Source organism: Mytilus trossulus, chromosome 4, assembly GCF_036588685.1.
Source record: "Mytilus trossulus isolate FHL-02 chromosome 4, PNRI_Mtr1.1.1.hap1, whole genome shotgun sequence".
Lineage (NCBI taxonomy): Eukaryota > Metazoa > Mollusca > Bivalvia > Mytilida > Mytilidae > Mytilus > Mytilus trossulus.
In genome coordinates this window covers 9,300,529-9,327,530 of record NC_086376.1, presented here as the reverse complement: position 1 = coordinate 9,327,530, position 27,002 = coordinate 9,300,529, and the positions used below count along the sequence as shown (strand labels likewise).

The 27,002-nt window shown below is 33.0% G+C and overlaps 1 protein-coding gene across 1 annotated transcript in view; it reads right to left on the bottom strand.

The window, feature by feature from the left end:
- Positions 1-27,002, bottom strand: part of LOC134714612 (serine/threonine-protein kinase ATR-like) — a 77,997-nt gene that overhangs the window by 16,242 nt on the left and 34,753 nt on the right. The window contains exons 24-51 of the mRNA XM_063575998.1: positions 26,457-26,553; positions 25,752-25,826; positions 25,194-25,313; positions 21,442-21,537; positions 20,732-20,833; positions 19,383-19,478; positions 18,473-18,556; positions 17,937-18,029; positions 16,759-16,916; positions 15,817-15,936; positions 15,145-15,249; positions 14,572-14,686; positions 14,000-14,068; positions 13,752-13,840; positions 13,388-13,523; positions 12,868-12,989; positions 11,269-11,386; positions 10,662-10,799; positions 10,054-10,222; positions 9,498-9,679; positions 8,478-8,583; positions 8,116-8,266; positions 6,737-6,827; positions 6,338-6,400; positions 5,792-5,907; positions 2,231-2,372; positions 1,881-2,014; positions 426-648 (exon numbers count right to left, since the gene is read on the bottom strand). Of these exons, the coding sequence (XP_063432068.1) occupies positions 426-648; positions 1,881-2,014; positions 2,231-2,372; positions 5,792-5,907; positions 6,338-6,400; positions 6,737-6,827; positions 8,116-8,266; positions 8,478-8,583; positions 9,498-9,679; positions 10,054-10,222; positions 10,662-10,799; positions 11,269-11,386; positions 12,868-12,989; positions 13,388-13,523; positions 13,752-13,840; positions 14,000-14,068; positions 14,572-14,686; positions 15,145-15,249; positions 15,817-15,936; positions 16,759-16,916; positions 17,937-18,029; positions 18,473-18,556; positions 19,383-19,478; positions 20,732-20,833; positions 21,442-21,537; positions 25,194-25,313; positions 25,752-25,826; positions 26,457-26,553 (3,310 nt within the window). The remainder of the gene's footprint in view (positions 1-425; positions 649-1,880; positions 2,015-2,230; positions 2,373-5,791; positions 5,908-6,337; positions 6,401-6,736; positions 6,828-8,115; positions 8,267-8,477; positions 8,584-9,497; positions 9,680-10,053; positions 10,223-10,661; positions 10,800-11,268; positions 11,387-12,867; positions 12,990-13,387; positions 13,524-13,751; positions 13,841-13,999; positions 14,069-14,571; positions 14,687-15,144; positions 15,250-15,816; positions 15,937-16,758; positions 16,917-17,936; positions 18,030-18,472; positions 18,557-19,382; positions 19,479-20,731; positions 20,834-21,441; positions 21,538-25,193; positions 25,314-25,751; positions 25,827-26,456; positions 26,554-27,002) is intronic.

The following is a 27,002-nucleotide window of genomic DNA, read 5'->3' as shown; positions in this document are numbered from 1 at the left end:
ATTCTATGATTTTAAACTAAAGAAGAAGAAGTTATACCACTTTCAATAATCCTTTATTTATTTTTTTACAAAGTTGACTTTGAATGTGTAATTTGGAACAATTGGTGTTTTTTATGATCTTTTATTTTTCATCTAAACTTCAGCCATGACATTTACATAGAATTATAAATCTCCTACATTCACACTTCTTAATCTAAGCATGTATTTCAAACTTTTATTCTTTTACCCGAGCATATATTTTCAGCCTAGCTTTAGCCTGTTCTATTTTATCATCCTTCATTACCTGAGCATATATTTTGAGTCTAGCTTTAGACTGATCAGTTATGTCAGATTTAAGAGCCTGTATATCATTACCTGAGCATATATTTTGAGCCTAGCTTTAGACTGATCAGTGGTGTCAGATTTAAGAGCCTGTATATCATTACCTGAGCATATATTTTAAGCCTAGCTTTAGACTGATCAGTGGTGTCAGATTTAAGAGCCTGTATATCAGGGAAGTGTACAGACATCCCTCTCTCTAGACAGGTAAGAGCCTGGTCCTTATCTCCCTTGCTCCAGAACCACTTGGCTTTCTCTACGAATACTTCAGGTAGGTTGTAGTCTCCAGCCTGTAACAATGAGCTGTAGGCCGTCTGGTTATAGCCTTCTCTGCAAAACAAAACAAATTTTTTTTTAATAATAAAACAAAAAAGAAGGAATTCATTGAAAAAGTCAAGTTGAATTGTCTAAATCCTCGCTTGATCATTCTAGGTTAAAGTGTTCATTGAAAACTTCGAACAGATAATCGTGAACAGAAACAACTAATTATTTGTTTGTTTTACAATTTACAATTTTTTTTTATGAGGCATTCACAACTCTATGATTGAAAGCTTATTTCCCTAATCACGGTATAATAAACAGTCATATAAGTAAAAGGTGTGAAAATAAATGTTCCTGTCATAAACAATATTACCTACAGGCAATATTCTCTTCTTAATCCTATTGATTTTTAATCACCAGTAATCCAAACTATGACATGGTAATTAACAAATTGCAGTTCTATTCCATGAACAATTTTAATTAATTTTAAAAAGTTATTTATCACTGATATTTTTTTTTATCATTGAATTAATCAAAATACTTTTATCTTCTTTCAATAAAAACATGTGTTGTGTTGCAATGTTTATCGACAGTCAACACTATACGAGAACTGCATAACATAACCGGAAATAAACAACTCCAAACAAATACTCGGGATTATTCTTCCTGGAATTCTTAAATTCGTGGTTTGAAGTGACCCACGAAAACCACGAAAATTGGTATACCACGAATAAAAATGAATCCACAGTATAAGGAAACCAAAATATTTTTCATAGGCTTTTTTTCCCGTAACTTTTGGAGTAGGCATATAACACAAAATAAATGTAAAGAGCTTTAAAAATCACAAAAATGAATACTTTTTTTAGCATTGTAAAATAAGGAAAATTCATTTCTTCAAAATCTTTTTATTTTAACCATTTCTTTAATTATGATTTTGTTTTTTGATTGATAAGTGCCTTTATTACACAGCTGTGTACATACTATGCACTTCTAAATATTGTAGTAATGAAGTTACCCTATGAAATAATTGAAGCAAAGAAAGGTTCAAAGGTTTGTTCTAAAATGACATTGATACTAACAGTGACTATCTCCTGTGATTCATTTCAATTTATTTTTCAGAATCTAAAGAACAATTGGTAATTTCATGTCTTTGAAAAGAAAATAATGTTACACCATGGGTTTAATTTCCAATAGCAATCAAAACATTTTGGCGAGAAAAAATATTAAAATGTTACCCAGAATGCAAAGCATTTCATTCTCAAATCTCAAAATAATATATAGTAGCAATAATGTTTCCATACTTTCTAGCAATCTTGGCACTCCATAACCACCAGTGACCAATCTCATGATCAACATCATGTCCAGTCATCTGTTGGGCTAGATTAAATAATGTTCTTCTTAAAGTCAACAATGGTTCCTGGGCTCTGAAGGACCACTGAAAAGACACATACATTGTACAAGTAGAAGTAAGAGATAAGACATTCATTAACACTGAATAGTGTTTTGACCAATAATTAAATTAGAGAATACAAATCAAATAAATTTCCTAAACATTAAGTAATGAACATTGGCAAAATATCATTGCTCAAGGATTTAAAGTACTGGACCTAGAAAATTAAATCAGGATGTAATAAACCAAATACACAAGTACCTGCATAACCTGTAGCCTCCTGTCCCAATTCTTCAGTAACTCCTGAGTAGAAATCCTTGGCCCATCACCAGTACCTCCCACCTCTGTCTTTAGATCTGCTAATACACGGAAACATTCCTCTATTTCTGTCAGTAAGTGTAGCCTAAAACAGATTTATATGTCATCAAATTAAATCTACATAAAGTGTAAAACATAAATAGGGCTTATAGTTAATAGAAATCAAAGAGCTGATAGCTCTGAAGTGGAAGAAGGTGAATAAAAGGTAACTTGAATTACCATAAAAGCAGCCCACTTACCCAGGCTGCTTTGTTCCATTATCGTTAAAATGTATTTTTTTTCTTCAAACAAGAAAAGGTCATAAGTACATGGATTTCCCATCCGTACAATCATTTTCTATGTTCAGTTGACTATGAAAATTAGGTAAAATCTTTAATTTGGCAGTAAAATTAAGAAGATCATTTCAATAGGAACACATGTGTACTAAGTTTCAAGTTGATTGGATTTCAACTTCATCAAAAACTACCTCGACCATAAACTTTATAACCAGAAGCAGGACGGACGGACAGACTAGAAAACATATTGCCCATAAATGGAGCATAAAAATAGTAAGACTTGTTACATACCCGCCAACTTTTGAAAGTTCCCATATGGGCTTTTACTGCACAACAACAATTTTAAAGGTTACAATTTTTAGCGACGTATTTTGCAAGATCTGGATTGTCTAGAAAAAGTGTCATATTTGTATGATGAACTTACATGCCTTTTCCTTAAGTCTGTTTGCATGATTCTAGTTATATATTAAATCGGTAGAAAAAATATACATGAAGCTAGCAGACCAGGGTTTATTTTCCAGATTAAGAATATTAGATGCTTGTTGAAATTTCCAATTTTGAATTATGCACAAAGATGGACCTTTAACAGGTTGGAAACAACACTCCAAATGAGGGTAACCTAACTGGAAGATCATCACAACCCACTGTAAAAAATGAGCACAAAAAAAGTCATTTATATTCATATTATTTGATGAAACTTTTCCCCACGAACTATGCATCTATTAAGTACTGAATGGTCAAAACATCATGTTTTTTTATCGACATAAATTTTGTCGTAAATGTAACCAAATGATGTAGAAATTGTGTTTTTTCTTCAAATTTCCATCAAATTGGAATGTTTATAGTTCCCTTATTGCCTCTCTATTTGAATAAAATAAAATAATAAGAAGAATCTGTTTCTTGTTTTGTTTTGTTTTTGACAAATGATTGTTCACTGCTTGCAAATGAATCATTATATTTATATATCTTATCTGTATATGTTTTTGTTCATGTCTCCATCTCCTTATCATTTGTAAATGTATAGACAAATAAGAAAGAAATAAGCTCTACATGTATATTTGCAACATCGTAAATTAATTAAAAAAATAACATACATTAACACTAGTACTGCATGGATTTTAAGCATTATGAAAGTCATATTTGTAGAAAGCTTAAAAAGACTTAAAAACAGTGTAAAATGTCTTGCTATTTCTTAGCTTACACAATAGTTACATTAGTGTTGAGAGCCGTGGTGTAGTGGTTAGTGCATCGGACTACTAACACAAAGGTTCCTGGTTCGATTCCCGTTTGGGTTGAAAATTTCAGGAACTCAATTTTCGGCTCTCCCTTGACACCATTTGCGAGTATGGTCTTGAGGAAACGATGATAGTCCGTCGGACGGGGACGATAAATGGCTGACCCGTGTTAAGAGAGAGCCATATCTCTTGCACGTTAAAGACACCCTTGTAGATTTCGAAAAAGAGTAGGCTAATGCCGCTACAAGGCAGCACTCGCACCCGCAAAGAGGAAAGGGATTAATATAAGTTGCAAAACTTGTTTCCCAATCCACCATAAATAAATATGTTTTTAACTAACTACATTAGATGTATGTTTCATTATAATACTTTATTCTGATTGGCTAACTGCACAGCATGCCTTATTCTGTAAGCAGTTGCATTGCTCAATACAACTTTTCATTCATGATAACACATGGTCCAACAATAAAGTGCACAGGTGAATTAAATAAAAAAAATACATAAAATTCGTGTTTTTATGATCATAGCTAAAAAATGTAATTATAAGTATTAAATGCTTCTTTTTGTAACTTTATAGGGTTGTAAAAGCATTGACCGTGCGCACATTTTCAGATGTACTTCGGTCAACGCTTTTACACCCCAATAAATTTACAAAAAGAAGCATTCAATTCTTAAATAAAATCTAATATATACTAACATTTACAAATTTAAATTTCAAGATTTAACTAGGAATTAATCTATCTACTAGACCTTTTATTAGTCTAGTTGCACATATTGTATGTTGAATACTATTCAGTAAAAAACAAATTTATGATATAAACTTCAATTTAATCCTTGAAAGGAGGTCTAGATTGCTAATATAATTTATAAATATTTAATTTTTTTATTTGTCCAAAATCATTTTAATTCATTTAATCAACATCCTTTTGTGATAATTTGATTAAATTATTAATCATTTACAGTCTTTTTACAGTTAACATTTTTAAAGGCAAAATATCTGAAAACAGGATAAAACAAAGGGAAGTAACAAAAAAGTATTTCAATATTCCCAATACACATCGTTTTGATAACACAACGGCAGTAAGCCGGAGGTAAACATCGTTGATTACCAGTATGTTTGACACCCAAGCTGTCAAGTGAAGCCATATAATTATACATCTTCTTTGATGTTCAGGTAAAATTTAACACAGGTGTCAATTACACCCGTACAGTAGTAAGAAATGATCAAATATGGCGTCTGAAAACTTTAATTCATGAAATATTTCATACACGGGAGTTTTTTCTCCTAAACTGGAGGACGGGAGGAGACCCCTGAAAACGGGAGTTTGTACTCCCGTCGGGAGGTTCACATGTATGTTACGAAGGGCATCTAATGCACATATGACAAAGGAAAACCATGAATAAAGACAACACTTTATATATCCTTTTTATTTATATAAAAACAAAATCTTCTTGTCTGCAGGATTGCAAATTCGTAACTTCAAGGGCGAACTTGTAAACAGGGCGAGTTGTCTCGATACCAAATTCACGCATGCGTAATACAAATATCTACAGTTAAAACATCCTGTTACAAGTAAACAAATAACGTTCATGTGGATGAGATGAAATCTAATAATTTACATAAATAAAAGGGTCATATTTACGATAGTGATTGTTTTACAATCATAATTTACAAATTAAATGATTCAGATGCCTAATCATGTATAAAAATCGGTGTCAGGAATCTTAAGTTGTTTTGAAATTGTAATACACGAAATGAATGCGACATACGGAGACTCAATGCCAAGGGTCAGCCCCTTAAGTCTTCAGAAGACTTGACGTCTTCTTCCACTAAAAATAAACAAATATTACTTAAAGGTCATCAATGGGGTAAAATGATGAGTAACAAATCCTCCTTTGCATTTTCTAGTTAAATTGGTTGCTAAATTCTAAACACCACAGAAGATTATCATCAAACCGAAAACTTGATTGCTGTAATTAGAAGAGATATGCACCTGACAATATGCTGGTAACCTCTCTGGTATGACCCACTCTCCATACTGGCAGCAGACAATGGGCCTATTTGTTCACGTCTGACAATCTGAAGGTGTTTCATAAACTTTTCTTCATTCTGAAATATGGATCATTGTAATGCATTATTAATCAATAAGTGTCTATATTATTCACAAATGCACACAACATGTATACTTAGAGAAAGGAGATTTCAAACCATGGTGTGTGTCGGCCACACCGTTTCTTCATATATCATACTCTGTACACTTAAGAAATGTCTAGGAATTGGTTAACAGGACAAACCCACATGTGGAATACAATACTGATTAATAGTATTTATTGGCTGGTTCTTTGAGCATGAGTTATGTTAATTAGTATGGTTGTCTTCTTTACCTAAAATGAAAGGATCAACCTCAAATGAATTAATGCGGGAAAAATTAATAACTACAATTTATGTACCACTATGTTCTAATGACCTTGTATATTTTAACATTTCCATTTAATAGGAAGATATCTTTTATAGATGATTACAATTTATTCAGACTTACCTTAGCTTTTGCTGAAAGAAGCAGCTCTCCAACTCCAACTGCCCAGTTCCTACCAGTTTTCTCCTGTAAAACATAGAATCTTATAGAATATGTATAACTTGTACATCAGCATATTTCTCATCCTAACCATAATTTTACTTTTCCTGTTCCAATTTTTTTAAATCAACTTATTATTTGTTTGATTGAAGTTCTTAATTGGTCAATTTTCAATAATGACATCAAATTATCTGGCTGTCCTTTGAAAATCCTATTTTGATATCATAAAAAAAGGTCGACCATGACATTTAAGTACCTATTTTTTGCAGATGAATGAAAAAGTTTGTCTAAATATTGTCTAAAATTTTAGTTTAACCTCTGTATTTCATGCAAAATTTTCTCTATTGTATAAAAGATGCTTACAGATTTGATACATTTTTCCAGTTTATCCCAGTTACCAAGCTTCCATGCAGCCTCCACCATGTAAGATCTGATATGTGGTGCCCACTCTGGTCTGTTATATTGAATTTATATTCTAATTATTAAACAAAGTCTGAAGATAATGAACTTTGGTGTGTACTCTTTTTGAAAATTTCTTTACTACAATAAAGACAGTTATTTCTTCTTTTTCTTGTAAATTATCAGGAAAACAAGAACAACTTTTTTTTAATGTATCCTGGAAAGGTAAGATTCACTTTATCTTCATTCAGTTTTACTCAACATAGAATTATTTCCCCATGTACAGTCTAAATCAATACTGTAAACCAACTTATTTTCGCGGATACTTTATTTCACGTTTTACCCTTTCTTGACCACTTCGCAGCTATTTAATTTGGCGATTATCTGATTGACTTGATGAAGTGATGAAGTTTATTAAGGAAAGATCAAAGATTGACATATTCTCAACAATTTTGATTCACATTATTTTGCTACTCGAGAAAGTCGCGAATAAAAATCATTCGCAAAAATAAGTTGGTTTACAGTAATTCTTAAGGGTATTCATATAGATTAGAATGTTGGTTTTCCTGTTTAAAACAAGTGAAACTGCGAGCTACTGCTCACTGATGATCCCCCCCCCCCGCAATAGGATAATATCAATAGTGTAAAAATATGCAAGTGTTTGGTAAACAGGAAGTTGTGGAGTGATGAATCTGAAAACGCATCACACGGTATAGCTGACTGATATAAATCCTGAAACCAAATTTCAGAAATCCTTGTATTGTAGTTCCTTCAAGAAAAATGTGAAGAAAATTTTCAACTTGGCTATTATGTGTAAAATCATACAAGTGTTCGGTAAACAGGAAGTTGTCAAGTGATCAATCTGAAAACGCATCACACGGTATAGCTGACTTAGATAAACCCTGAACCCAAATTTTAGAAATCCTTGTATTGTAGTTCCTGAGAAAAATGCGACGAAAAATATTCATGGGACGGACAGACTGACGAAAGGACAGACAGAGGTAAAACAGTATACCCCCCCTTTTTTAAAGCGGGGGTATAATAATTTGACGCGCTATTTTAAGGCTCTTTATAACTTGCTGGTTGGTGAGCCAAGTCTCTGTGTTGAAGGCTGTACTTTGACCTATAATTGTTCACTTTTTATACGTTCTAACTTGGATGGAAAGTTACAGTAGTCTTGGTACTCACACCACAACTTCTTATTAGATTCCTATATACAAAAAAATCAAAAATGTGTAGTGAGTACTTCTCATCAGGATGATTTCTGTGGCTAATAGCAGAACCTTACTCTACTGTTAAAACCGCTTCCAAATTTTATCAATGTTTTATGTGCTTTGACCTACCTCTCAGCAATGGCTCCTGTAGCATGCAGTAAGGCCTTGTTTTGTTGTCCTAACTCCATCAAACTTTGCAGTAGACCTTTATGATGTTCAACACTATCTACTTCACTGTCAATAGCCTTCTCATAACAAGCCTGAGCATCCTGATGTTGACCTAATTAATGAAGTAAGACTTAATTTACAAAGATTTCCACAAATTCTGAATAGAAGGTTGATATTCTATTAAACAATTAAACATTGTAAATCAAGGTCACAAATTGACCAACATTTGACAAGCTACAGAAATTAAACTGCTCTTTTTTTCAACAGATCACTTAAATAGATTTACTTATTTTATCAACAATTCTGGTTGCCACTTGACTTACCCAAACTTTCATGGATAAGAATTTGTTCAATCAATGTTGGCTGTGTCTGTCTAATGGCTGCTACTCCAATTACACCATCAGATTCATCCATGGCGACATACAATCTCTGGTAAAAACAAAATAATACATTGATGTCCCTATGTTAAGCCATTAGTCTCAATTTAACATTTGTTTAACCTATAATAGAAAATTCAGTTTTTGGATAGGGTATTAATTTTCAAAAATTTTGAGTTTACATAACAATAAAGGGCTGCACTTTAGCGCATGATACGCCCTTTGCTCACAGTTTCACCAAAGTTGCATAAAATCCCCCTTTTTTAAGTATAAAAATTCATTACTTAAGAAAACGTAAAATCTAAAATTTATAAAAATGGAAAGGAGGCTTATGTCAATAGATATAAACAATTTATCAAAGTTGCATAAAATTTTGTGAAAGTGTTAGTTGTCCCAAAATTGGAAAATCCCACCTTTTTTAAGCATAAAAATTCATAACACGGAAATGTAAAATATGAAATTTATAAAAATTGAAAGGGAGCGTACATCAATAGATATAAACAATTCACCAAAGTTTCATGGACATTGGTGAAAGCATTTTTGAGTTATTGTCCGAAGTGTTGAAAATCCCCCCTTTTTTATGAATAAAGCCCCATAAATCCAAAACTTAAAATCTGAAATTAAAAAAAAACAAAAAGGAGTTTACGTCAATAGATATAAACAATTCACTCAAGTTTCATGGAAATTGGTGAAAGCGTTTTCGAGTTATTGTCCGAAGTATGGACGACGGATGGACAACGGTATACCATAATACGTCCCGTCTAAAAGACTGGCGTATAAAAAGGAAACAATAGACTGTTGCCCATTGTCAATACTTTTAGTTGATTTTTTTTCACTGCCATATTGGCAACTAAAAATCCAATCAATTTTATTAGTATTGCATGAATTTCAAGGGGGAGGGACAACTTCGTTTCAGACACATTGGTGTTAATCCTTTGATTAGATAACATATTTGTAATTGCTAACCTGGAGAAAGTCAAGATGATCTTGAACATTCTGGTTTTTACTTGACAGGAACTGTTCAAAGTGCATCAATGCTCTAGTATAAGCTCCACAACTAAAACAAGCTTGAGCCAGTAGGTCTTGTGGAATCTTATTTAGAAAACTATCAATAGCCCTGTATCCTGAGTCAGATAAATAGGCAGGTCCTACAAAAGGGTATTTCAACAATATATTATGTGTTTCAAGAATGTCTCTTCTTCAGAACATTTGTCGTTTATTTTAAGGTTTTGTACTGTACCGTCTTCCTGTTAACACTTTTTTATTCAAGCATCACTGATTAATTTTATGTATACAAAACACAATTTTGTGACAAAAATTTGAAGCCTGGTATCATTGACAAGTATTTTCCGTCAGATAATCATATATGGAAATGCCAATACATATTCTTATTTAATTTTAAAATCATTACTGTCAGTAAGTTGCAATGTTTTAAAAGTGTATTCAAAAGCAGTTCATTAATTTACAAACTGAAAACAATTTGTAAAAATTCAATAAATTCTCATTTTTACTTTGATATTACCTTTGCCAGGAATGATACCACTTGTCTGAGCTTTCTGTCTCTTCCATTTGGTTAGATGATCCATTATAGAAAAGATTGTCTGAGCACTCATATGGTGGAAATTCCCATCTCTATGTTTAGTATCAGGTTTCTGTGTGTGACTAATAACTTCTAATATCTCAGTAAAAACCTAAAAATGTACCACACCATTCTGTACAATAGGTCTATTAAACAGACAAACATTAGATGCAGGAAAACTTTCCTCTGCCAAAATAAAGAAATTTTGCTCTTTCCTAGAGGGGTAAATAATAATAATCAAATGACAATTATCATCCATAAGACCTGAACTATTATTAAGGACCTTTAAGATTGATTTTGTTATGAAAACTCTGCCTTTTGTTTATCTGTAGAACTCTCAATCCATTCAAAATATAGCCCAATAAATTCAAAAGATTTGAGTGTAAATAATATCAACAATATGTCATTTTAACATGTGTTCATAATAAGCTCCAGTTAATAATTAAAACAAAATACTACTGTAGAAATTCTTATATTTACATATATTTAAAAAAAAAAAAACTTAAATAAACAGCATCTCTAAATAAGATTACATTGCCATGGTAACTAACCTCTTTAATATCATGTGGAGATCCATCTTGTAAGACTTGTGTTACTGCGTAGGGTAGAATATACAGAGCAATGTGTACATCATTCTTAATAGCTGCTGTACAGGATACAAATACACTTCTGGCATGATCTTGTTTAACCTGAAATGTTAAAGTGGAAATCATTATGATAACGATTTCATAGTAAGTTGTTTTGGATGTAGTTTCTTTAAAATGTGTTACATTATAAATGTATATTTTTTGACAAAACGGTATTAACAGTACCATTTCTGTTGCATTTTTCTAAAAAAAAATCTGGATAAACCTTCATTGAGAAAGCTCAAAACTTAATCTAAGTTTAAGAACCATAATGAATCTTAGCAGCTAATGAGTAGAACTTCAAATAAACACCACAATCCATTTAAGATAAACGTTTACTGACGAAAATTTATTCTTAGTTTGTTCAAATAAGACAGGATTTAAAAACTGAAAATTGATTACAATTCTCATACATGATTTCTACATGACCATATTTTTATCATGTCAGGTGTCTTCATAAGCATTAACTTATTAACTTGATATGGGCTTAGAATATCAAGTTTTCTGAAGAAATGCAGTTTATAAAATTTACCTTTGATAACAGGTATCCTGTCCATGTACTGACCCATTCAGCAAAGGTCTTTGATTTCTCACTTAGGAATATTGGTTTGGTTATCTTAGACCAGTCTTGTTGACTTGTTAATGTATACCTGTGAAATACATGTTGAACTAAAGTGACATTTTAATGATTTACATTCTTGGATGTTTAGAACAATTTGAATCTACAATTACATCTGATTTCATTGAGTGTGTAAGTAAAGTCAATATATTTGGTTAGCTGGATTGTTCACCAGGGCTTCCAAAATTTTTCTGAGCCAGCCGGACATTTTATATCTGATCTGAATTTTAATTCCTAAAACAAAGTCACAAAAGGCAATTATGGTAATCAGATGGCCATCCCAATGATTGACATTAAATTAAAATCGATATTAAACTTTACTTTGATATGAATTTGATGTTCTGACATAAACTGTTAAAATTGGCATTGCATCATTCAAAGTGTGCACATCAGCGTGCTCATATCTGCATTAGACTCTTTATTTGTGCAAAATGAAGTTGTCTAGAACTTTATTTTCGTTTTTAAAGTCACATTTTTCAAAACCGGATGTTGACTTGACAATGGTAAAACATGGACCATAAACGGATACGTAAAATCCGTGTACGTTAACATAGAACTACTGAGCGAAGAAGCTCTTTCCACGTTATTTCTTCAACAAAATACTTGAAAGGAACTTTAGATACAGGTATCAATGATACTTTTAGCATTTTTGAAGAAATGTAGGATGCATAATTGAATTTCCTACCTGTGCACATGCGCACACGTGTTCTTGTTCATACAACGTAGTGCTGACGATTTTTCATTTAAAACCTTTTTAAATGATTTATCAAATCATGTTTATAAATGTATTTATTATATATTTTAAATCAATTAGATACAAGCTGCTGAAATGTACGAAAATAAATGGGGATGGACCGATTAATTTCTACGATGTCCGGTACTGAAAATAGTTTACCTGTAACCTGAACAGGTAGTTTTCAGCTGTCCAACAACTAATTAGCCTTGATTAAAATTAGAAAGTATTGAAGTAGGGGTTGTTTTGATAGTAATTAATCATCATGTCACTTTTATGACCGGAAATGTATGGCTGTTAAAGGCAAAATGTTGGGTCAAAAAGATCTTGAATTTATATGTTAAAATGACCGAAAAAGCCTTTGAAACTAAAAAGTAGATGACCGTTTCATGCTTTGCCCAGCCGGTCTTTTACCGGACATTATACAAATGACCGGCATATATGACCGTTTTGGAAGCCTTGTTGTACACTCAATGAATTCAGCTTTAAAAAGGCAAATTTATACTGACTTCCTTTTTTTTCTAAATCATGGACCCGCAATGGTTAAGGTTTCCATAGACTTTTTAAAAACTTTCAATACACTAGGTTTAGCTAGGATTCATGTAATTTTCAATAATTTTTACAATCATAAACAGTTCAGTTAATCAAGTCATACATATCAAAGTTTTAATGTATCAAATTGGAACCCTCTGCAATCCCCTCCCATCTAATAGGTGTTTTGTGTTTGGCATAAAAATAATCCCATAATTCATAAACAATACTAAAATAATGACACTTACTTTGTGGTAAATAAAGGAAGGAGTATTTCCTTGACATGATCAGCAAATCGTTTCCATAGTTTAGACGTCTCTGTGATTTTAAAAATCTTTAACAATTCCTGTAATGCTAAAGCCGTACCATCCTGAAAATTCAATCATGTTATTCTCATGTAATACATCATAACTATAATCTTATAGCTTTGTAAAAATGAAATTAAGATTATCATTTCAGACATGATTGAAAATTCAAAACAATGAGGCAAGAAACAAATTTATTTCAATACCTGTTCCTGATTCCCACCAAGAAACAGTGCTTAGTTTTTTATTTTTGTCAGATAGCTCTCAGGAAAAATTCTACATATGTTCATAGGTACTCAAGACGAACTAAGAATCTCATTGGCAAAGACATTTGCTGCTATACACCACTTTGCTAACAACATTGGACAAGGTAAGTATGATATTTTTATGGTTTGCAACAGAGTTTAAAATTTTCAGCCAAGTGATCTAACAAGCCAAAACTTCTTAGATATGTTTTACAAACCTGAATTCTTGTTTCTGTTGCTGCCAGGAAACCTTTGACAACTTGGTTTATCAGATCAAATGCAAAATTATCTTCACAAATATTATGATGGAATTTAGCATTGTCTGCCTTGGGATCATTTGTAGTCAGCTCTAACCTAAAATCAAGTAAGTTGTAGTTACAATGCAAGTTTTTGTCATCATCTACACATATTTTCTATTACTACAAAACCAATGATTTTTTTTTTAAACCAATGACAATACACGCATTGATTACAAAAGGAAAATCAATTTTGAGGAAATTAAACAAAAACAAATGAGACTTTTATTAATCTATAGCTATATTGCTTTAAATTTAACAGAAATAACTTAAAAAGTATAAGTACCTTCCAGGATCTATGGCACCAAGTTCTCCAATACACTCAGCATACAGTATCTGTGCTCTGCTGTCAGAATCTCTAGAACCACTCAACAGCTGAAAAATAACATTAAAGTCATTCTAAATAAAATGTACACATACATCAATCAGTTATTTGACTGCTTTTCCTTGCAAGTGGAATTATAATTTCTTTTGCTACATGAGCTATTAAAAAAAAATGTTGTAATTGGCCTTCGAAAAATGTGCTGAACTTACCACAGAAACAATCTTTGATACAATAGGATCAGCAGTCTCATTACCTATCACAAACTGGTATAGTGCTTCCTGTAATACATAAAATATGAGAAATGACATTGTTTTACATTAAATACACTTTTCCATTAATAGTAATACAAATATATCATATCTATAAATTTTCAGATTTATGACTTCAAATCAAATAAAAATTCAACCAAACACTTTTCTTGCAATGGCATTATCAATAATTTTTAAATGGTTCAACATAACTGACCAAGTTCATTTCATTTAAAATAGCTTTGTTGAACTTGCTGTTAACATAGAGAGAAATGGTAAAGTGTACCTGTCTACACAAGTATGCAAGTTTTTATCAGAATTTGTTGATTTGTCTTAATTTTGTTACTTGCTTTATGGTTAACAAATTTCAACATCATTAAAAGCTTATTAATGACATATGCATAGACTTTTCTACGCATGTGTTGTTTGTTTGCTGCCTAATTCATGTTTACCTTTTAATTCCATTATATTTTAAAATTCAATTTACACATTTTTTTACAAGAAACACGTTGACATATAAGATGTATTCTTACTTTTTCATCACGAAGCAGGTTCTTCAATTTAGACAGAGCATGAAGTCTGACATCCAAGCTTTCATGTGTTATTCCCTTCATGGAATGATCCAGTCTGGTCCTCAAATCTGATTGACTAAAATAAGAAATAATATATTATAGAATGGCAGGGGAAAATTATTTTAAATTGTAAGATTCCTATGATAAAATATAATTTCATTCAGAAATAAGTTTGGCTTTATTACGTGTCTTTTTCAGAAAATTCAGCCTGCAAACATTGCCAATTACTATGTATTCTAACTTCTAACTTAGCTGCTACTCTATAGTAGGGAATTCTTTTTACACAAAGATTACACAAAGAATATCTAGGAATTCAAATATATCAAGTCATGGAGTTATCCATGCAAGAAATGAGATGGACATGAAATCTACTTATAATGTAAATATTTTATACAAACTAAAATGTGGGACTATTTCGAGAAACTGTGCATATACATATTGACATGTTGGTGTTAATGTGGATTTCAAAAAATCTTTAGTTCACATCTACTTCAATTTATTGAAATGGCTTACATGTGAAAATCTGATACCTACCTAGAAGATCCCTCTGTGTACTGTTTTAGTATATCATTAGCCACAGACAACTCTGGTATATCAGGCAGGAAGTAGACCTCATGAAAGTGAACTGATAACGTCTCCCTAAAGTAATCATATTCTTTAAAAAAACATTACATACAGAAATACTTCATTAATTAGGGGGTAACTGTATTGTATTTCAAGCTTTGATGGCATCAATTGGTGATTTGATGGTCACAAATTTACTGATATTGCTTTAGCAGCACTCTGTGGTATAAAAAATAAAAGCAGTTCAAATGATACTATCTAGTGTATAAGCATCATAAAACTATTGCAAATTCAAATTCCATGAAGACACTAACTTGTAAATTATGACATGTCTTTTTGTAGTTAACAATCATATGATGTATTATTAATATTGAAGGTTTAAACAAGGAACAATTTGACTATTTTGTTTGTTATATGAAGTGTTCTAGGACAGTTGTTTGTAGCCTTGAGCCTTGGCATTACATATACATATTTCAAACTCATATGTAACAGGCACATTAAAAAGGCAGTACTCATAATGCTTATCATAAATGTGCTTCAAGGCATTCATACTTTTTTCAGCAGAACACACCTTGAACAAATATACATCAACCCAAATATTGGGATGAGAGTGTAGACCACCATAAAACAATTCCCACTTACCTGTTTTCTACTATCATGAAGTTGAAAAGTTCTGACACCTGTTTTGGTAACGAGTTCAGCAAAGGGAGGAGTGTGGCAATGATCTGTGACATCATCTGTCCAAGAAACGGAGTTTCTAAACTGAAACAGAAATTAAAGTCAACATTAAACTGTGTTTTTAAATTTCTGTTTGATGAATTCATTATTATTCATTAGAAATCAATTTTCCTGGATTTTGTTGGTACAGGGAAAATACGAATGAATTGCAAATTTGCTCCTGTATGATTAAATGCAGATTATTGGAAAACCATGAAATCAAACTTCCATGAAAACGCAAGTTTTTCTCAATCCAAGAAAATTGGTATCTACGAAAATAAATGAATCAACAAATATTGTGCAGACAATGAAACCTATATTTTTGCAATCTTCATTTGCATATTCCATTATTTTTATGAACATATGAGAAAAAAAAGTCTTCACTACTTTATAATAAATTATCAACAACTCAATCTATAAAAAATTTCTATAAAGTATTCAGTACTAACAATTAATTGAATATTCTGGATAGTTACATTTGACATATAATTTTAAAGCAACAAATGAGTATAAAGCAAGAATGTGTCCCTAGTACAAGAATGCTCCATCCTCACTATCATTTTTTATGTTCAGTGGACCGTGCAATTGGAGTAAAAACTCAAATTTGGCTTTAAAATTCATAAGGCTCATGTGAACTAAATTTCAAGTTGATTGGACTTCAACTTCATCAAAAACTACCACGCCCAAAAACTTGAACCTGAAGTGGGACAGACAAACGGACGGACAAACGGAAGCACAGACCAGAAAACATAATGCCCATGAATGGGCCATTTCATTTCACATAATATCTTATTATAATATTTATGGTCAATTAAAGTTTTTCCGTTTTTATTAAAATTAAACCATTCTAACTAGCTTAACCCTAACCTTTTAACAAAACAATCCCAAGCTTTACATGATATCTCCTGTATATCTCTGTCTGTGATCTGTAATCCTATCCTCAGTGTGTTCACAATCTTATATCGTATCATACCAATGTGTTTTCTACCCATCAGTCTGATTATGGCTGTCAAGCTTTCTAATGTCTGAGAAATAAAACATAAAAAGAATAAAAGATCTTGCCTAAAATATCTAGATAAATCTATTTCAGAATACTTTTTATTTAAAAGAAATGGTCTATAGCTAGAATTACTAAGAGTAAAGCTCACAAAATGATAAATCACCCAGCCCTTCGTTTACATCTTACTATATGAAGTATTGAAGTCATTCTTGCAGACAGACATTGCGACATACCCACAGCATCATTAATATTGAGTCAGACATGACATTTGTACATTTTAATATGATGTTAAGGTGAATCTAAGTTATTGTTCTTGACCTTCAAGGCTTGTAGACAGATATTCATACTTTATTCACAAAACTCCTTCTGGTGGTCAACAACAATTATACCATATATTACGGATTACAAATGTGTCAAGGTTTGTGATTGGACAACAACACAGAGATGTCAGCATATATTAAGGAAACTGCCGGGGTATATACGACGTTTGTATCCCCAATTGGAACCTCAAAAACGTCATCATAACACCGGTTACTAAACCTATCAGACTGTTAGAGGCTCACAGAGGAAAAATAATGACGTGCTTCAGTCAACAATACGTTTTTGATACAAAATCACGCAATTCACACTTTTAATATATAAATTTAATGTTAAAAGTTTTATTATAAATTATAACATACACGATAAAATTATGTTCACAGCAAATTAAAAAATCCTTCACGTATGCCGAACATATCAGGTAAGGTTTTTCAATATATATGTGTTGTCAACAAATACCTGCACTGAAAAATAACATTAAGTCAGGGATAAACCGTAATATATGTGAAATTCAGGTCTCAGAAAGGGTATATACTGTGACATTCCCGGCTTAGGGCTTATATACCCTTCGCCTTCGCCTCAGGGAATATAAACTCTAAGCCGGGAATGTCACAGTATATACCCTGTCTGAGACCTGAATAACATATAATTTATCATTGATATCATAACAGTACCTAGTTCCATGTATAGACAATTATGCAACATAAAATGAAGTGTATTGATTTACCATTTTTTTATCTTCTAGAGGAATGTTGTTATTTAAAAGCTGTAAATCAAAGAATCCAATCACTCCAAGTAGTTTAGGCTGTAAATAGTCTGCCTGAAAGTATAATGTGGTAAATCTTTATAATATTCTAGAAAATATTCAATTGGAAAAGAATTTATTTCTTGCATAGTCTTTTACACACTAAAATATGCTTATTTAGTACTCTAAAAAAAAGTTTGCAAGATTTTTTTATATTCTGGGGTGACAGTCTCAATCTATGCATTCACATTATTATACAATTGATGTAATTAGAGTACCCATCTTAAACCATAATTAATTAGTATTCAGTGTACCTTGTCATTTTTTAAAATGCTTAAATTGAGATTTTATAAGGGGAATGCTTTCATTGGTGGATGTTGATCAACAAATTTTCTTGTTTTGTTATTTGTTTGAATAAGAAGCATAACTCAAAGTTTGCTATACCACCTGTGGAAAGATTTAGATGTGTACTTTTGCTAGCCTTTTTTAAGTAAGTGTTCTACTCAGCTTGTACTGACCATTTCTGCCGATGTCATTGTCTGTGGTTCTTCATATCCCTGAGTCTTTACACATTTAGATAACACAGTCAGACCACTGAACACCTGAAATTTATATAGGCCCAATAGTTATCAAAGGTACCAGGATTATAATTTAATACGCCAGACGCGCGTTTCGTCTACATAAGACTCATCAGTGACGCTCAGATCAAAACAGTTAAAATGCCAAACAAATACAAAGTTGAAGAGCATTGAGGACCCAAAAATTCCTAAAAGTTGTGCCAAATATGGCTAAGGTAATCTACTCCTGGGCCTAAGAAAATCCTTAGTTTTTCGAAAAATTAAAAGTTTAGTAAACAGAAAATTTATAGAAATGACCATATAATTGATATTCATGTCAACACCAAAGTGCTGACTACTGGGCTGGTGATACCCTCGGGGACGAAACGTCCACCAGCAGTGGCATCGACCCAGTGGTGTAAATGTGAATTATAGCTATCATGAAATACTGATTTTCTTCAGAAACTGTAAAAACAAAATTTTGCATTTATATTTCAAAAGTTTAAGTTGTAAATATGACAACCATAAATTTTTCTCCCAATTTCAAACATGCTTATCCTCAAAGTAACATAAACAGTTCAAACACATATATTTGAGTTATATCTTCATATTCATCACTTGAATGGAAAAGATTGAATATGGTGTACAGTAATTCATGACAAAATAATTTGAACACACACTATAAATTTATGAGGAAAGTAAAAGCTCTTGTTACATATTTATTCCATTAACCATTCAATAAAAAGTGTGTTCATATCACATTATTTTGCAAATTATTATTCAATTAAAAGAATCTTCTCTCTTTTATCATAATGTAAATGGTTTGCTCCTAGACTATTATTTGGTACATATAAATATCATCAATAAAAACCTTTTGATAATGTGTACCCAGATGTAGGAGTAACTCATTGTGTGTTGTCTGGAACTGACATCTTAGTAACTGTTCCATGTCAAATGCTGTCTCTTTCTGAAATAAAAAAGATTACCTTGCATGTAAACATTTTATTCAAAGGTTCATGTTAATTAATATCAAAATGATTATCAAATAATGTTTTTAAAAAAGAAGAATGTGTCTGAGGACATGAATGCCCCTGCTTCAGCTTAGCAATGTTCGAAGTTATAAACGGACATTACACTATAATCAAGTTATAAAGGGACATTACACTATAATGCTAAATGGCATACGGCCTAAATCTGAACTCTGTCCACAGGCCGTATGAGTTTGATAAAATTGCATGAGGAAACAAAATATGGGACGGATGGAAGAAAAGACAATTGGTCCAGAGTAACACTTAATAGCATAACAAGAGGCTGTCACGACGACAGCAAACCGGATTTATTAACATTTATTTGTGTCCCGGCAATATCACAAGAACCATTACTGATGAATGGTGAAAGTGAAAATCGTCAATATCAAATTTGACCTCCATTTTGTCATCAGTATCAACATATTAAAATTTGAAAAGCTTAGATTGAAAAGTTCATGAGTAAATGCAACAACGTGAATGGAAAAGCCATTTTGCGATCTTTCAAGAACCATAACTGCTGAACGGTAAAAATCAAAATCGTCATTATTGAACTTGACCTCGATTTTGTCATCAGTAACAACATATTAAAATTTGGGAAGCTTTGGTAGAACAGTTTATACGTAAATGCACGGACAGGACTGGAAACTCCATTTTTCAATCTTTCAAGAATCTTAACTCCTGAACAGTAAAAGTCAAAATCGCCATTATTGAACTTGACCTTCGTTTAGTTGTCAAAATTCTAAAAGCTTTGGTTGAACGGTTCATGAGTTAATGCAGGGACAACATTTGATTGCCGCCTGCCAGACCGAGTGCGAGTGTTGCCTTGTAGCGGCATTAGCCTACTCTTTTTGGAAATCTACAAGGGTGTCTTTAAAGTGCAAGAGATATGGCTCTCTCTCTTAACACAGGTCAGCCATTTATCGTCTCCTTCCGACGGACTCTCATTGTTTTTCTCAAGACCATACTCGCGAATGGTGTCAAGGGAGAGCCGGAAATTGAGTTCCTGAAATTACTAGATTTTTACCTGTAAGAACTTCATAGCTTTCCCCTGTTCTGCCTCTTGGAAGTAGATAGCTATACAAGTATTTAGTAATTACTAGATTTTTACCTGTAAGAACTTCATAGCTTTCCCCTGTTCTGCCTCTTGGAAGTAGATAGCTATATAAGTCTTTAGTAATTACTAGATTTTTACCTGTAAGAACTTCATAGCTTTCCCCTGTTCTGCCTCTTGGAAGTAGATAGCTATATAAGGAAATATATACTTTATATTCTCCATCATTATCTTCTTCCTGTTCTGAAATTAAACCAAACAACTATTCTAATGCAACATCATTTGTAACACTCATTTTGATTGGATAACAACACCAATTTTCATGGCATATGTTGAGAAACCCATGAATTTTAGCGTGACGTCTTGCGGACGTCAGTGAGGAACTTTCATTGCAACATCATTCTTTTGTTGTTACTTTATACCTGAATGTGGCTAATGCAGTACAAATATACTTTTGTTTCCTTCACAATAGCATCAAATCACTATTTTTCTTTGCTTATTTGGATGCAAATCAAAAAGAGATCTTTTCTGCATTGTATGCGCACTTAACAAAATAGACATTATTTCCACTCAAACCAGTTCTAAAGGTTGTCTTAAACTTACAGAGAGTTGAGTTTTTGATCAATGTTGATGACTCACTGTAACTTTGAAATGAAAAACAGATCTATGTGATTTTTTTTGCTGTGCATGTACTAATTTTGTGTCATGGATGGATACCCCATATCCTTTATTACTATAAGAAACCCCATTTTCAAACCCTAAAGGTTTTTGTTGTCCATCAAAAATACCCAATAATAACAAAGTTATTTCCATCCAACAATTATTTCAAAGATTCAAGTTATAACACTTACTGGGAGATCAACAAGCACTGATATCTTCTTCAATAAATTAGATGCCTCTGGTGTTGCTATGCTCACTAAGTGTGGTACTATAAATTTGTTGGCTGACTGTAAAAAAAATAACCATTTTTAAAGTATATTATTCATTATCAAAATTAAAAACAAGAATGCCAAGATTGTCATGCATAACCATCTTATAGTTCAAGATCTGGGAAAATAGGAAGTAGGTATTTGATAGGTCTGAAAAGCACTTACAACTTATCAGTGCCAAGCTGATGACTATATATAACCTCATTTTTGTTAGAAAAATGTGCTCATAATTTACTTGAGACATTTTTGCCACCCACTATCCCATGTATATCCACATTATTTGGTCTCTGGTTAATAATGTCTCATTGGCAACCATTATAAGCTGGTCCCTTGCGGATAGTTGTCCTATTAGCAGTCATTAAAAGCTGGTCCCTTGCAGATAGTTGTCCTATTGGCAGTCATTATAAGCTGGTCCCTTGTGGATAGTTGTCCTATTGGCAGTCATTATAAGCTGGTCCCTTGCGGATAGTTGTCCTATTGGCAGTCATTATAAGCTGGTCCCTTGCGGATAGTTGTCCTATTGGCAGTCATTATAAGCTGGTCCCTTGCAGATAGTTGTCCTATTGGCAGTCATTATAAGCTGGTCCCTTGCGGATAGTTGTCCTATTGGCAGTCATTATAAGCTGGTCCCTTGCGGATAGTAGTCCTATTGGCAGTCATTATAAGCTGGTCCCTTGGGGATGGTTGTCCTATTGGCAGTCATTATAAGCTGGTCCCTTGCAGATAGTTGTCCTATTGGCAGTCATTATAAGCTGGTCCCTTGCGGATAATTGTCCTATTGGCAGTCATAATAAGCTGGTCCCTTGCGGATAGTTGTCCTATTGGCAGTCATTATAAGCTGGTCCCTTGCGGAAAGTTGTCCTATTGGCAGTCATTATAAGCTGGTCCCTTGCTGATAGTTGTCCTATTGGCAGTCATTATAAGCTGGTCCCTTGCGGATAGTTGTCCTATTGGCAGTCATTATAAGCTGGTCCCTTGCGGATAGTTGTCCTATTGGCAGTCATTATAAGCTGGTCCCTTGTCGATAGTAGTCCTATTGGCAATCATTATAAGCTGTTCCCTTGCAGATAGTTGTCCTATTGGCAATCATTATAAGCTGGTCCCTTGCAGATAGTTGTCCTATTGGCAGTCATTATAAGATGGTCCCTTGCGGATAGTTGTCCTATTGGCAGTCATTATAAGCTGGTCCCTTGCGGATAGTTGTCCTATTGGCAGTCATTATAAGCTGGTCCCTTGCGGATAGTTGTCCTATTGGCAGTCATTATAAGCTGGTCCCTTGCAGATAGTTGTCCTATTGGCAGTCATTATAAGCTGGTCCCTTGCGGATAGTAGTCCTATTGGCAGTCATTATAAGCTGGTCCCTTGCGGATGTTTGTCCTATTGGCAGTCATTATAAGCTGGTCCCTTGCAGATAGTTGTCCTATTGGCAGTCATTATAAGCTGGTCCCTTGCGGATAGTTGTCCTATTGGCAGTCATTATTAGCTGGTCCCTTGCGGATAGTTGTCCTATTGGCAGTCATTATAAGCTGGTCCCTTGCGGATAGTTGTCCTATTGGCAGTCATTATAAGCTGGTCCCTTGCGGATAGTTGTCCTATTGGCAGTCATTATAAGCTGGTCCCTTGCGGATAGTTGTCCTATTGGCAGTCATTATAAGCTGGTCCCTTGCGGATAGTTGTCCTATTGGCAGTCATTATAAGCTGGTCCCTTGCCGATAGTTGTCCTATTGGCAGTCATTATAAGCTGGTCCCTTGCTGATAGTTCTCCTATTGGCAGTCATTATAAGCTGGTCCCTTGCGGATAGTTGTCCTATTGGCAGTCATTACACAAGCTGGTCCCTTGCGGATAGTTGTCCTATTGGCAGTCATTATAAGCTGGTCCCTTGCGGATAGTTGTCCTATTGGCAGTCATTATAAGCTGCTCCCTTGTGGATAGTTGTCCTATTGGCAGTCATTATAAGCTGGTCCCTTGCGGATAGTTGTCCTATTGGCAGTCATTATAAGCTGGTCCCTTGCGGATAGTTGTCCTATTGGCAGTCATTATAAGCTGGTCCCTTGTGGATAGTTGTCCTATTGGCAGTCATTATAAGCTGGTCCCTTGCGGATAGTTGTCCTTTTGGCAGTCATTATAAGCTGGCCTGTTGTGGATAGTTGTCCTATTGGCAGTCATTATAAGCTGCTCCCTTGTGGATAGTTGTCCTATTGGCAGTCATTATAAGATGGTCCCTTGTGGATAGTTGTCCTATTGGCAGTCATTATAAGCTGGTCCCTTGTGGATAGTTGTCCTATTGGCAATCATATCACATCTGTCTATTTTTATATAAAAAAAAACAACATGATAATAAAGAATGACCTGTACTAGAACTATACAGTCCGCCAAAAGTTAAGCACCATCTAATTTTATTGCATAGATTTTTTTTCAAATTTAAAAAAACAATTATTCCACGAAAAAAAGAAAACAATCACATAGCAATTGTGCTAATGTATACCATAAACAAACCAGAAATGTAATTTTAGTAACTTAGGAAGGTTCTATACATGTAGGTTTTCTGTTCATAGAAATAGTGTAAATTACACAATTCAGAAACAGAATTTAAGTTTCACTGTGATTTTATTTTTTTACAACAATTGATCACCCAATATTATTAAAATTTTCTACACATAAGCTTCGGTATGTTAGGCAAATTTAATGTCAATATTTGAGTCAATAGCATGTGTAACAACCTCACTTCCGGTACAGTTTCATAACACGACGTATCATTCTCGGTGCAAGCCTTCAAGCTTTAGTTTAGGAAAATCTGTTGCATTAAACAACAAATACCATTTTTAAATCGACAAAATATTATGAAGGTTGATCCTGTGATTGATATTTCCGCCAATGGCATCTCAGACATGTTTGATAGGGTTTATGTATGGGGACATGGAAGGCTAAAAAATAGTGTAAATGGCTTGTTACTCTCTGGACTCGGTTAAAATCCTTGCCCTGTGTGTTCTTGCGTTGTCGTCCATGTACAAGGGTCTTGGCAATGTAGACAAAAGTGGGGGATTATTTATATGAGGGACTACAATGTTTTAAGGCACCAAATCTCTGTATGTCTGTCCGTTTATGTTACCCTGGAGAATATGCGTACCCAGCTTATAAGGGTATAAGAAACAACCCCGTACTGGAACACCACCAACACTGAATGCAGTCCTTGTGCAAACATTGTTTTTGATCGTAGGCCGTTTTGTTTTCCCGCAAAATTCGTATTATGGCGTCTACTGGCAGTAAAAGAAAGTGAACAATGAATGTTTTCTGAGCTTCTTATGTTCAAGCATAGATAGTCATTATCTCATTAAAACCTGACGATAGAGTGCCTACCTGTAAGTACAGGTCTCTATACACCAAGACATGCTCTTCCGTTGCCTCTGAGAAGTCTACTGACCAATGTACGAACACTAACACGACCACCTGGGAAACAGTGTATTTGTAAACGTGCAGATGAGCTTTGATAAGAGGTTGTTTGACTGCTTTATCGGAGTTCAATCTTTTTGGTCGTAATGGATTTTCATAGGGTATGTTGAAGGTAATTCATAACACCAAGAATTAATATTTTTTCGCAATAGTTATAAAAATATTGCCAGTTATATTTCGGTGGTGCTTAACTTTTGGCGGACTGTATATAATATCACTTTACCTGTAAAAATCTTTTATCATCAGGGAAGTCTAGAACCTTGGTTACATCTTTTAGGATATCTGTAGCGGCATCAGCATCATTACAGGATAACATTTTCTGATGCATGGCTTCAGCCAAGAACTGTAAACCATGGTTAGAGGTAAAATTTCAATTGAAATAATTAGTTTCATGCTAAATGATAAATGAATACTCTGCAATATTTCTTTCCTCTCTAATCATGTTTACTAATGAAGGCTGGTAGCATGAAAAACATACAAAATTGAAAGAAATTGAATGATGAAAGATTCCTATAAAACAGTTTTTGTTTCTTGTATATATTCCAAGAACAAAGTTGTGTCTACAGTAAATTATTCACATATTATTTTCAATCATTATTAAACTTGCATTTACTTGTTCATTAACCAAATGCCTATGCAAGAACGTATGAATAAAACTGGCACAAAAAGTGCAGGTCGTTAAACACCACCAGTTAGTTTAATAGCTATTCTAAAAGTATTGTAGCAATACATTATAACATTAAAACTACAAGGTCAAATAAACAGTGAACTTTAACCTTACTTTACAGATAGGTAGCCTGGATCTCATGAAAAGATCTTGTGTCTTCATTTTCTTGTACTGGGCAACATACTTCAACTGAAATATATACCTAGTTAATGTCATACTGCAATATCAATATGTGGTTTCAATTAAACTTCAATTATGGTTTCAAATTATGCTCAACATTTAATCTAAATTGTACTTTGATAAATATCTTCACCTTTATTTAAATGAGCAGTTGTACTACATATTTGATTTCAATTAGATTACTAAAATGTCTGGTTTTAAAAATCCATATTTATCATAATTCAATCAATATCAAATATGAAAGTTCAAACCATATTCCCATGCGTTTTCAATTGTACTATAAGATATATCAAATACGTTTCAAAATAAATATATTCAACTTTTTATTTTATATTCCAATATTCGATATTTTATTCTGAATATTATACATTCCTATTGTATCCCAATGTACAAAAATATGCTTTTATTTACTATGTAAAACCTAGCAAGAATAAATAGTATCCTGCTTCTACAATATCTATTTAAAGTGGGATATCATAGATAAGAAAGATAAATTCTGCGTCATAATTTGTTCATCAGTTACACCGAGATGTTGAAGTTTATTGGTCCTGCCAGTAATATTGACTGGCAATGTTTTATAGAGATCATTAAGAACCTTGACCGATTTATAGAAAACTTGGTTAAAGCATCATTACACACCTGTTCAAAAGCCACAGCGGCAATCAGTGGTATAGGGGATATCATACTCTCCAGCAAATTCAGTATGACTACCAATAACTGCTCATTTTCTGCTATTCTGAAATTTACAACTTTAATTACATGTACAAGATCTGTAAATTATAATTTATCTAAACATCTATCTTTAATAAAATTATTTGAAAATATGTTTAGTAAAGGGAACCATAAAAACAATTATATATATTTGTAGATTTCAAGGTTTCAAAATCAATGGTATCATTTACTCCCACAAACTTCCAACTTACATAAAAGATTGAAGAATCCATGAGAATGATGTTCTGCTATGAGAAACACAGAAAAGTTATTCTGATGGAGAAGAAAAATTCAAATGGAAAAAAACTAAATTCAAACAGATAAAAAATAATCAAAAGATGCATAACTACACCCAGTATAAATTCTTTCATTCCTCAGTATACATTCAGTAGAACTTTTTGTGACACAAACTTTTGCTTTGCGCATACAGATGTAGGGAAACTAATTTGTTCAATCAATATATTTATTTCTTAT